Here is a 12029-nt window from a genome sequence, read left to right as displayed (position 1 = left end):
CAAAGGTGCACAACAATCAGGGCACATAATAGAAGAGCGGTGTCCAACAAAGCCCCTCGACACGGTTCCAATACGCAATGCATGTGACAAGAAGGTACATATGGAAGCACACGAGCATGTCAGTGCACGGAGAGAGAGGTAACAAACTAAAAAAACATCAAAATCATGAACACAACATAAAAGTCAGATGGCGCGTGTCGCTACAACCACACAACACAGAGGTACTGGAGATGCAATCAAAGGGCACAAAAGGAGAACGACACCCAGGAGCAGGAAGGAGGAGCCGCATAAGTGAACCCGGGGGAGGCAAACCCGTGCTGACCAAAGGGCACCTCAGGTGGACTTTAAAAGAGCAGGGAAGCGCGGGGAAGAAGTAAGCTCCTTCCACCAGAACCAACGCTTGTTGTACAAATATTCCTTGCCCCTGGAAGCCCACACCAACTCCTCCATGTGGGCAATAAAGTTCATCCTACTGACCCAAGCCTGGATCGGTGGAGTGTCACGGCTTCTCCAAAAACGGGGAATGACAGCTTTGGCCGCACTCAATATATGGTACGTCATATAAACCGGTTTATACGTCATATAAACCGGTGTCTATAAACAGCGACCGGTAGCGGTGAATGGTGCAAGAGAGCCGCCTCATTAACTTCCCGAATCACCCCCTCCACAAAAGGGGGCAACCAAGGGACAAGTCCACCAGATATGTAGAATAGTGCCAGGGCCAGTCTCGCACCTCCATTAACGGTCCGGGACATCTGGGAAGAATTGATGTAAAGCATGTGGGGTGCGATACCACCGAATCAACAATTTATAGGAGGTTTCCTGTATTCTACTCGAGATAGCGCCCTTATGGACCAACTGAATAATCTTCCCCCATACCTCATTCCCGGAAAGGGCCGGGAAATCCCGTTCCCAAAGGGTCAGGAAATACGGCTTAGAGGAGCACTCGAGAGAAAGGAGGATGGAGTATAGCGTGGAAACCAGGTGGGGCAGTTCAGATTTAGAGGTACACAGGCGTTCAAATTCCGTTAGAGGTCTGCGGTAACCCGCCAGGCTTGGTAAAGAAGCAATAAAGTGGCGCATTTGGGCATAAAAAAAGGTGTCTTGCGGGCGAGGCCTAGACGCCCCTAGCAGAGTCTGTAAGGGTTTAACAGAGTCCAGGTCAGAAACATGATAAAGGCGCAAGGTACCGGAAAGCAGAGGAGAAAACGGCCTTGTCCTGCCCGTTCTGTAGCCAGGGGCAAAGGCAGGGTTGTCAGAGATGGGGAAGAGAGGACTAGGGGAGGACGTCAGAAGACCCTTAGACATGTATTTCCGAAGAACACGTATAGTCGGGGAAATGGTGGAATGTTTAAAGCGCGCGGAGGGCCGGTCGGGGGTGGGCAACCACGGATAAGAGTGTATGGGGTGCGGGAGCGCATCCTCCTCCAGTGCCACCCACTGCTTAGGAGCCCTAATAGTCCACTCAACCACTCGACGCAGATGAGCTGCATGGTAATACAGCTCCAAGTGTGGGACACCCAGGCCTCCCATGAGCTGCATGGTAATACAGCTCCAAGTGTGGGACACCCAAGCCTCCCATGAGTTTAGGACGAACCAGATGGGAAAAAGCGAGGCGATGGTGTCCGGACGACCAAATGTACTTCAAAAAAACTTGGTGGCATTGCTTAAAATAATCTCTGGGAATAAAATTTGGTAGGGCGTCAAAGAGGTACAGGAACCGAGGCAAGATGTTCATCTTAACCACGGCAACCCTTCCGATCCACGATACGTGTGGGAAGGCCCACTTACACAGGTCCTGAGAGACACGCTGGAGGATGGGGACAAAATTCAGGGAGAATAGCAGGGAAAGATCCGCAGGTAGTTGGAGGCCCAAAAATCGAAGGGACGAGTCGCACCATTTAATGGGAAACCTAGAGCCCAACTCCCGCCTAGTAGAATCCGCCAGGTGAACCCTCAATATCTCCGACTTACCTAAATTAATCTTATAGTTAGAAAAGGCTTGGTACGTCTCCAGTTCCTGGAGGAAATGGGGGAGGGACGTAAGGGGAGCAGACAGGATCCCAACAAATCGTCCGCGAATAAGGCGAGTTTATGCTCCACCCCCGAAACCAACATCCCGGAGATACCAGGGTTGGCTCTAATGGCATTGGCCAAAGGCTCCATGGTAAGTGCGAAAAGGAGGGGGGAGAGTGGGCACCCCTGTCGAGTCCCATTGGCCAGGAGAAACGGGTCAGAGAGAAAGCCATTAATCTTGATTCTAGCAGAGGGATTAAAATAGAGCACCGAGACCCAGTTACAGAAAGTCGCACCCAGGCCCAAGCTGCGCAACACTTGGAGTAGATAGGGCCACGAGACCCTATCGAACGCCTTCTCAGCGTCCGTGGAGACCAGAGCCAGCGGGATGTTAAGGCGCCCAGCCCGGTCAAGAACGTCAAGAACGTGGAGGTATTATCCCTCGCCTCCTGCCCCGGGACATAGCCAACCTGGTCCAGGAAGATGAGCGACGGGACAAGGGGCCCCAAACGGGTAGCAAGAATCTTAGCCAATAATTTTATGTCAGTGTTGAGTAATGAGATGGGACGGTAGCTTTCGCAAAGGTCAGCCTTGCCCGGCTTCAGGATTACAGTAATATGGGCAGTGTTGGTATGTGGGTCAAAGTGGTCCCCATTAGCCATGCCATTAAACAAGGTAACCAAACGGGGAGCTAAAGTGGCAACGAATTGTTTGTAATAAGCTTTCGTAAGTCCGTCAGGACCAGGACTCTTGCCATTGGGGAGAGATTTAATGGCCGCCACCACCTCAGCAAGGTCAATCGGGGCATCCAGAAGCGCAGCATCTGACGGGGAAACACGTTTTGGTAAATATTTAGCCAGATACTGCCGCAGGGAGTCCTGAAAGGAAGGTGCCAAGCCTGGAGCAGGAGGGAGGTTATACAGGGAGGCATAATAATCGCGGAAGCAGGCTGCTATGTCAGGAGTGGAGTGGCGGGTGGCGCCGGAGTGATCCCGGACCTTCGGTATAAAGGACTGGGCCCTCTTAGCACGGAGAGCCCTAGCAAGCAATCTACCCGCCTTGTCCCCAGACTCATAGAAGTGACTACGGGTCAAGAGATAAAGTCTCCTGGACTGACTATCCACCAGGGACGCCAATCTCTCCCGCAGAGCAACTGGACCAGGAGGGCGGGGTCTAAGGTAAGCTTATGCGTATTTTCCAAACGAGGGATGTTGAACACGCCACGCGTCTGCTAACTGCATGGCGTGGAGGGCCCTTTTAACCCTAGCGATGCGTGAAAAGGAGATGCAAGACCGCCCTGAGGAGCTGTCCAGTCGCGGGTCCATCGTCATGTTAAAGTCACCACCCAATAAGGAGATCCCTTCCTGAAAGTCAGCCAATTTGTGGAGGGCCGAAACCAGAAACCGCGTTTGGTCACGATTGGGAGCATAAACACAGGCCAGAGTGACCATTTGGGTGGCAACAAAACCTTTTATGCAGAGGCATCTACCCTCCTGATCCCTCCAGGTGTCCACATGCTGAAACGGCAAGGATTTATGGAGTAATATAGCGACCCCTTTAGTTTTGGAATCTGGGGAGCTAGACGTGTAGAGGAGAGGAAAGTGTTTAGAATATAATTTGGGTTCCCTCCCGGCCTTGAAGTGGGTCTCCTGAATGAAGGCGACCTTAGATTTAGCAGACTGTAAGAAATGAATTCGTTTAGAACGCCGTTCCGGCTTATTGAGGCCCCGGACATTAAGGGTAGTAAATCTCACTTTATTCGATTGCATGAGTGTGGCACCAAGAGAGGCAGGAGAGAAGAGGGCAGAGGACACGCGCCATCAAAACAACAAAAACCACACAGATATAAACAAAAGAACCATAAATCATAACAGATCGTGGGCAAGCCACGGGGCAGGCACAAACACGGAGAGTGCCTAGCAACAGGAGAGCCATGTCGTCCAAACAGTGGACAAAACCAAAAACCTGGGACACAAGGAACCAGGATGGTCAGCTCAGGGAGCAGAGACAGCACAGACAACAATAAAAAAAACAATTACAAACAAAAAAGTAAGAAAATTAAAGCAGGCACCGTGGCCCACTGCATACCATAAATGTGACATGTGAGGAAAAAAGAACCAAACCGGCGCATAAGTAGGCATATGAATGGGGAGAAAACATATAAGCGTGTAAATGTGGAGGAGAAAACCAGGGGACCAAGGATCGTGAAATGCGCAATCGCGCATAACAGGTAAGACACACAACTCGCCACCCAGGTGAGTGCCGCACAGGGAAAAAAGAAACCATGACAGGAGCCGGTAGCAAAAAAAAAAAAAAAAAGGAGAAGGAAAAGGCTTCCCGACCGCCATGGCTAGAAAGAAAAAGGACTCCCGAAGGAGGAGAAGGGTTGCAACAGAAAAGGAAAGCAGAGTACAAGCGCACAAAAGCGCAAAAGTGGGTAAGTGTGTGCAAGGCAAACAACGAGCCGGGGGCCATGACAAACATGCGGGCACACCCAACTGACCCGACTCACATCTCGCTACCCTGGTAAGGGCTGCAGAGGTAAGAGTAAACCATGACAGAAGTCGGTAGCAGAAAGAAGAGCAAGGGAAAAGGCTTCCCGACCGTCATGGCTAGGCAGGAAAAAGCCTCCCGAAGGAGGAGAAAGGGTGCAGCAGAGATAAAAAGCCCAAGAAGGGCTAGCAGAAGTGCGGAAGTGAGCAATTGTGTGCGGGCCAACCTGGGAACCGGAGACCAGGAAACGCGCAACAGGTAAGACTTACAACCCGTCACCCAGGTAAGGGCCTCAGAATAAAGAGGGAACCATGACAGAAATCGGTAGCAAAAAGAAAGGAAAAGGAAAGGGCGTCCCGATCCTCATGGCTAGACAGAAAAACAACTCAAAGGAGGAGAAAGAAGGCAGCAGAGACTAAAAACTACACACCGAGCCCCAGTAAGCAGGTACCGTGCGAGGCAGAACCAGGCACACGACAAACAGAAACACAAAACAATAAGAAAAAAGGGCTAAATCAAAGACTTAAAAATGAAAAGGTCTCCCACACGAACCCAGCGAACAGTTTAAGCACCAGACAAGCCGGTACCAGCGACGTCCCCGAGGACAGAGAGGTAACACGCTGGGGATCCAAGAGCAGTAGCCGACCGCAGACGAACAAAGAGTCCTCCAAGACGGTAGGGAGCAGCGATGCGCAGCCGGAGACCATTCCTCGAGGCTTAGCCGGGAGATGAGAAGAGGTCGCGAGAAGGAGTCCAGAGGAGCACGAGAAAAAGGCACCACAGCAGCGGCGGCCTAGGAAAAAGTCCAGCAGGAAACACCAAGGTAAGCTTACGGGATGAACATGGAGAGCGTCACTCCGCTCTGGATCTACGGCGCCTCTGGGGTCTGGCGGTCCAGTCGCGCGAGGAATCACTCAGTTTAGGTGGGAGAGGAAAAGAAAATTCCCAATCAGGAATAGGTACAGCTGGGAGGTCCAGCTTCTCCAGCAGGCCCGGTACGTCCTCAGCCCGACGGACGATAAAGCGGTCCGGTCCCTTGCGAACCATCAGGGAGAACGGGAACCCCCACTGATAGGGGATGGCAGCCTCCCGGAGAGCAGATGTAAGTGGCCTGAGCATCCGACGATACTGAAGGGTGATGGGAGACAGGTCGGGAAATACTTGTATGGCGTGTCCATCCCATTCCAAAGAGCCGGTCTTGCGGCACGCGGCAAGTATGGCATCCTTGACAGCATAGTCCGTGAGACAGCACACGATGTCTCTCGGCGGGCGGTCGTCAGGCTGTTTAGGGCGAAGAGCCCGGTGAATCCGGTCGAATCTAATCACCGCATCATCAGGTTGGTGTAGCAGGCGGTTAAAAAGAGCACTGGTCACCGCTGAAATTTCAGGCCCAGCAACAGACTCCGGAATCCCGCGCACTCGCAAATTAGAGTGGCGGCCCCGGTTGTCAAGGTCTTCGACCTTTTGCATCAGTCGGGCAATAGTCGCAGCCTGTAGATGGAGTTGTTCCGTAGCAGCATCCACTGCCGAGCGGGTAGAGACCGCATCATTTTCAAGGATGCAGACTCTGTCGCCCATGCTTTGGAGGTCCAGTTTGATTTCTGCAAGGTCTGCTTTCAGCGGTGCATGAGCGCCCCGAATAATAGAAATACGCCAACCATCACCATCTCGATTCGTCCGCAGATGCAGCGGATCTTGGCTGGATTCAGATGGCAGATCCGAGGCCAAGCTACAAGGGCTGCCAGGTGGTGAGGGCTTCTCCAGCGAATCACGGGAATCCGCGTCCTGTAAATTGTGGAAGAAGGACTTCACGGAGGTAGGTAGCGGTCGACCCTTCGGCTGAGAAGGCTTAGGGGTAGCGATAGCCTTCGAATGTTTCCCCATTTTCCACAAAAAAACGCCGTTTGGAGCTTATTAATGCAGTGGGCCAGCGGAGCTAGCAAGTCAAGCGTCCATTTTGGTCGGCTGTCAAACCACGCCCCCTCTTTGGTGACTCTTTCACTGGACGCTGAAAAGGCGTTCGATACAGTTGGTTGGAACTATATGAGTAAAGTATTGATTTCATTCGGAATAACAGACTGGCTACATGGTGCAATTACGGCACTATATTCCTCTCCAACCGCTAGAGTCGTAGGAACTAACTTATGCTCGAATTGGTTTGAGCTGCAAAATGGAACTAGACAGGGATGTCCTCTCTCTCCTATCTTATATATTTTATCTCTAGAACCGTTTGCCATTGACATTAGAAAAAACGAAAACATTAAGGGGCTTCACATGAGAAATAGAGATTTAAAGATAGCTCTATACGCAGATGACGTGATAGTTACTTTGACAAATCCGCTAGTTTCCATGGAAGCTTTTATGCAAGAAGTTAATAAATACAGCTATGTCTCCAATTATAAATTAAACTGGGATAAGACTGTTGCTCACTTTATTAATATTGATAAACAAAAAACAGAGATAATTCAACAGAACTTTCAAATTACAGAAACTAGAGAAGATTACACATATCTAGGTATCAAAATTCCCAGACAAATTAATACAATTATGGAGATTAACTTCTTACAATTTCTAAAAGAAACCAACAAATTACTAAAAGAGTGGAAACACCTTGAATTCAACTGGTGGGGCCGTATTAACATCATCAAATCTTACATCCTACCTAAATGGATATATCTCTTTCGAATGATACCACTGACTATTCCCCCTAGTTGGCTAGCAATACTCCAAACAAACTTTCAAAATTTTGTTTGGAAAGGTACCAGACCAAGAATTAGCAAACACATATTAACCCTTAAAAATTCTAAGGGTGGTACAGGTTTACCCCTGATTAAACAATATTATGAGGCTAGCCTATTGCTACATATAGCGAAGACCCAATCAGATAGTTATTTAGAACAAGGATGGTTTAAAATTGAATCTGAGGCTTGCGGGAGGAAGAATTTAAATTCCATTATATGGCATATTAAATCTTTTGAAACAAATAAGACTACTAAAGAGGAAAACATGATTCTAACTAAAATAATTCCAGCATGGTATGTAATAAAGAATAAGATTGGTCTAAAGGACAAATTAATTAAATCTTTGAAAATACATTTACTTGAATTAGTTATTGAAGATATTACACTTACAGAGTGGGAACAAGATGGGATTACTTTCTTAGATGATTTACTAATAGAGGAGAAGATCATGCCCTTATAATCTCCAATACAACCTTTCTAATAGAAATATTTTTAAATATCTTTAAATATCTTAGGATAAAAAATTGTCTAAAAAATCATCTGGATTCCTCTGGGGGAGAACTAAAAGATGAAATCGCCAAAATATTTCACAAACCTGATGTTAGTACATACATTTGTATTCCTAGCACCCCTATATCAGTTTTATTACACTTATCTTGGCCCAACCGAAAATGGCAATCCACAGCTGTGTGGCAGTAAAAAAAAATATCGCCAGAGAGTGGAAACAGACTGGGGATTTTGAATGGACTAAATTTAAGAAACAATTAGAACTTCAACTTAAAATGGAATTAGGGGTGTGTAGGAATAACTCCACATCATTAAAAAAACATCGGATTTGGGAAAGTTGTTTGAATATGATATCATAACATTTAGTCTTTTTTCTTATAATAATTAGCCTCTGGACTAATTAGCTGAAACAATTTTCCCCCCAGAGAGAAAAAGAAATCTTTAACGACCAACGAGTAAGACTGTATCTATTTACCTATTTCCTGTTTTTTCCATCAACACAATTTGTTATATGTTTTTCTACCTCATGGGTATGGTAGTAAATTCAAGATAAAGTTGGAGATACCATATGAATAAGAGCTTTATATACTTTATATGCTATATTATATATTTGGGGTTATTCCCCATAAATACCTGAATATGAGGAATTTTTATTAGTCTTTTATGTAATATATGTCCGTTTTGTCTTTTTTTACTGTATTGTTTTTTCTATAAAATTCAATAAAGAATATATTAAAAAAAAAAAGTGGGGGTGCGGTCTATAATCGGGGTTAAGCGCAGGACGCACAACGCCCAGGACATGCAGTTCCGGGCGCCGGGCAGTTTTTTTTTTTCTTTTTCATTTAGCTCTGCTGCGGGCAAACAGAAGGGTTAGGACCCTGCGTGATGCTGCCGTCACTTCCACCGGGGCTTCTATAACGGAGTGCCGGCATGACGTGACATGACAACTTCTGCTGCTGCCGGCACTTCCTTTGGGGCTTCTATGACAGAGCTGTTCCAGCGAAATGCGTCTGTGTGGTATGTGATGACGTCAAGGGACGCAGCATCGGCATCAGAAGGAGGAAGTACACAGAGCCACTGGGGACCGATATCTGCCTTTAGCGGGACGCTACTATATGGATTAGTTATACGGTCGCAGAGAAAAAAAAGTGTGGAATCTCCAATGTAAGATAAAAAAAACTTTACTTATTATCGAATAAATATTTTTCTACTTACCTTCCGGCTTTCTGTCTTCTACGTATACTGCCTTCAGGGAGTCCATATCCAAGAAGAACACAGATCCTTTTGAAAGAGCTAATCTATGGCGTATATCATGTAAGGGGCTGCATTTGTATTTATATCCTGCACACTTATCTACACTATATAATGTTCATGTTCTGTTTTTTATACATTTGGATACACTTGAGTTTCTTCCAGCACTTCAAAAGATTTGTTGTGTATGTATTTTTTTTTTTATTCATTCACACACGTGGCTTAGCCACCACACAGCCGGTTATTTATTGTTTCTTTACATATTAACATAACTCCAGGAATTAGGACAGGAAAACAAGAGGTAAAAGTGACAGCATTTGGTGACAACCTCATTCTTTTCCTTTTTTGTCCAAAAAAGATCTCACATTCAACTTTCATATTTTAGATATTTCCATGCAGCATTGGGTTCTATAAATTAAGCTAAAATCACCCTTTGGTAAGCTGCTGTCACAGGGTTAGCCTAGGAAAAACAGGTGCCCACGGAGTAAAAATGGGGAGACAGCACAAGTGTGGCCAATATTTCACACAGTGGGTTAAATCAGTAGACACAGTTGACAAAAGCAGTGCTGCAAGCAAGGAGACTTATAAACTGAACTAATCCCACAGTAGGCAAAAATTAGGGTGTCTAAAGAGGAGGATGAAGTAAGGCAGAGCAAATAAATAGTTTACAGGAATTAGGGTTGTCACGTAGCCGGTGCTGGTAAAATACCCACAATGCAAAGAAGGTAGGGAGAAATTGGGAGAGAGAGTGAGAGCTTGTGAGAGTGAATAAGAGCAAAAGAGAGTGTGTGAGAACATGAGTAAGAGTGAGTGAGAGTGCAATTAGGAGTGTGAATAAGAGGTGATACCCATCTTAAAGCAGGCAACAAATGAAGCAAAATACTGATCTAAAATGAACGGATTCTTAAGCAGATAAAAAAATGGAATGTATTATTATTTCATACCTTTATGGAAAGAAATTCTGTGATGAGTGGAAGAAGCACCATTTCCTCACTGTCCCACACCTGCTTTCCATTCACTTCAATACGTCCCTTCAACCTCCAGCGTTGTCGACCATACTTCATAAATATCTGAGAAACACAGCTCCATATTAGTCTCTTATTTTTGTTTAAATATATATGTGTGTGGTATGCACGTGCACGGTAATATTCATGTACTGGTTGGCTCATTATTAACATAATGCTATTGCATAAGCAGTTGCATTTGATCAACAACAACATTTAAAATAAATGTATATTTCAATTAGAAAAAGTACACAGGTGGGCAATAATATTAATAAACTGTATATAAGAACTTGAAAACAATGAAAAGAGCAATAAATAGGGTTTATTTAAACTAGAAGCAGCTAAAATAATGAATAACTTAAATACCATATTTGCTCGATTATAAGAAGAAGCAGAGTTGTAAATAAAAGGAAATTTAAAAAAAAAAATGTTTTCAACCATAGTTTTTATAAAATATGAAAGAATAGTTTACATGTGAATTAATATTTACTAATAAATCTTTTTTTCATATAGGTTAGTCTTATATTCAGGCTTTTTCCCCCCTAAATTAATATTCAAATTTTGGGGGTCATCTTATAATCAGTTAAGACCAGAAGAAAAATAATATACAATATCAAAAGTAATAAAAATATTATGCGGGTGATTCAAGTGAAAATATGATGTTTTCCTATTTGGTAGTAAAATTCTTTGCTTCCTGGAGATCAAATGCATAAATAGTGATGTGAAAAAAGTTTTATATAATGACCTTATGTAACCATGTAAATGACCAGAAGCCAAGTTTAAAAAATAAATGTATTCCTCACTGACCTATTCAGTCGCTAAATGTAAGCAACTGGGTCTCGTTTTTCTTGTACAGCATTGCAGTTTGATTTAACATTTTTTATTATTATAAAAAAGACATTAAATTTACTATAAAAAAACCGGGGCAGGACTAGTTTGGCACTAGTCAGTTTAAAGGAGTAGAAGGCAACGGGATGGAGGACCTCTTTTGCCCCAATCTTTTGTGATAGCACAGCTGCTAATGCTATTTCAGACCCATCAGTCTCCAGATAAAAGGGTAGCAGCATATCAGGTTGTGTCAAAACATAAAGTCAGTTTGTCGGTTACCCAGTCCATGGAGGGGTTATGCTTTTTTAGCTATGTGATGCCCTGGATAACGATGTCCCAAATGCTATTTTTGGAATGTCTGCTTTTAAACGTGCTGCCATCTGTCATTTAACAAGGATGGGTGTTCTTTGGGGCAGGTCAGAATTTCAAGCTGTGTAGTGAGAGAAGAATCCAGGAAACAGCTGGCAACACATCCACAATGGCCGTAAGATCAGTCGAGTTGTCTCCTAGCTGAAAGGTAACAGGAATGGCAAGATGTGAGGATCCATTATATACAGGCAAGTTGAGACATATAGACTGACATACCCATCTGTGGTCTCATTGGGCAGTCTTTCAGGACATGACTGGGTTTGGTACAGTAGAGTCAGAGACGGAGTGTTCATTGTCTGGCCTTTTCTATTGCTAAAAGCGGTCCACAGACCCAGCCTATCTGCATAGGCTCAACTTGACCGGCAGCCCCCACAGACGGGGATACGACAGGAACAGGAAGCCCATAGGGTAAGGCGGTAAGGAGTTTTGTTTTTCATGCCTCCTTTCCCAGAAATGACAATCCAAATGGGTGACCGAGAGGATCAGGTCTTCCAGGGTGGCAGAAACTCCAATCTGCGCCAGCTCATCCTTCAGGAAGTTGGTTAGTCCAAGGCGAAACTGGTCAATGAGGGCCACATCGTTTAGGGCGATGTCAGGTGCCAATTCTTGAAATTCCATTATGTAGTCCTCTTCCCCTGATGTAGGGAACTGAGGGCAGTATGTGCTGTGGAGGAGTGCAGAGGATCATCATAGAGGGGGTCACAAAGGACATGTTGTCAATACAGGACTATCATTATGGAGCAGTTGGTGCCCCCAGGTCTGTGGATGTCCGGTGAGTAGGGATATGGCTGTGCGTACAATAGGAGGTGTAGGCACATGG

At 45.4% G+C, this 12029-nt stretch overlaps 1 protein-coding gene across 3 annotated transcripts in view; it reads right to left on the bottom strand.

Annotated features, from left to right (window-relative positions):
• RIPOR1 (RHO family interacting cell polarization regulator 1) overlaps nucleotides 1-12029 on the bottom strand; it is a 234713-nt gene that overhangs the window by 131846 nt on the left and 90838 nt on the right. For all 3 annotated transcript variants that reach the window (XM_053449343.1, XM_053449342.1, XM_053449344.1), the window contains exon 10: nucleotides 9953-10078. In XM_053449343.1, coding sequence (XP_053305318.1) covers nucleotides 9953-10078 — 126 coding nt within the window. The remainder of the gene's footprint in view (nucleotides 1-9952; nucleotides 10079-12029) is intronic.

The sequence above is a fragment of the Spea bombifrons genome, chromosome 10 (genome assembly GCF_027358695.1).
Source record: "Spea bombifrons isolate aSpeBom1 chromosome 10, aSpeBom1.2.pri, whole genome shotgun sequence".
NCBI classification, from domain to species: domain Eukaryota; kingdom Metazoa; phylum Chordata; class Amphibia; order Anura; family Pelobatidae; genus Spea; species Spea bombifrons.
This window is presented reverse-complemented; position numbering and strand designations above follow the sequence as displayed.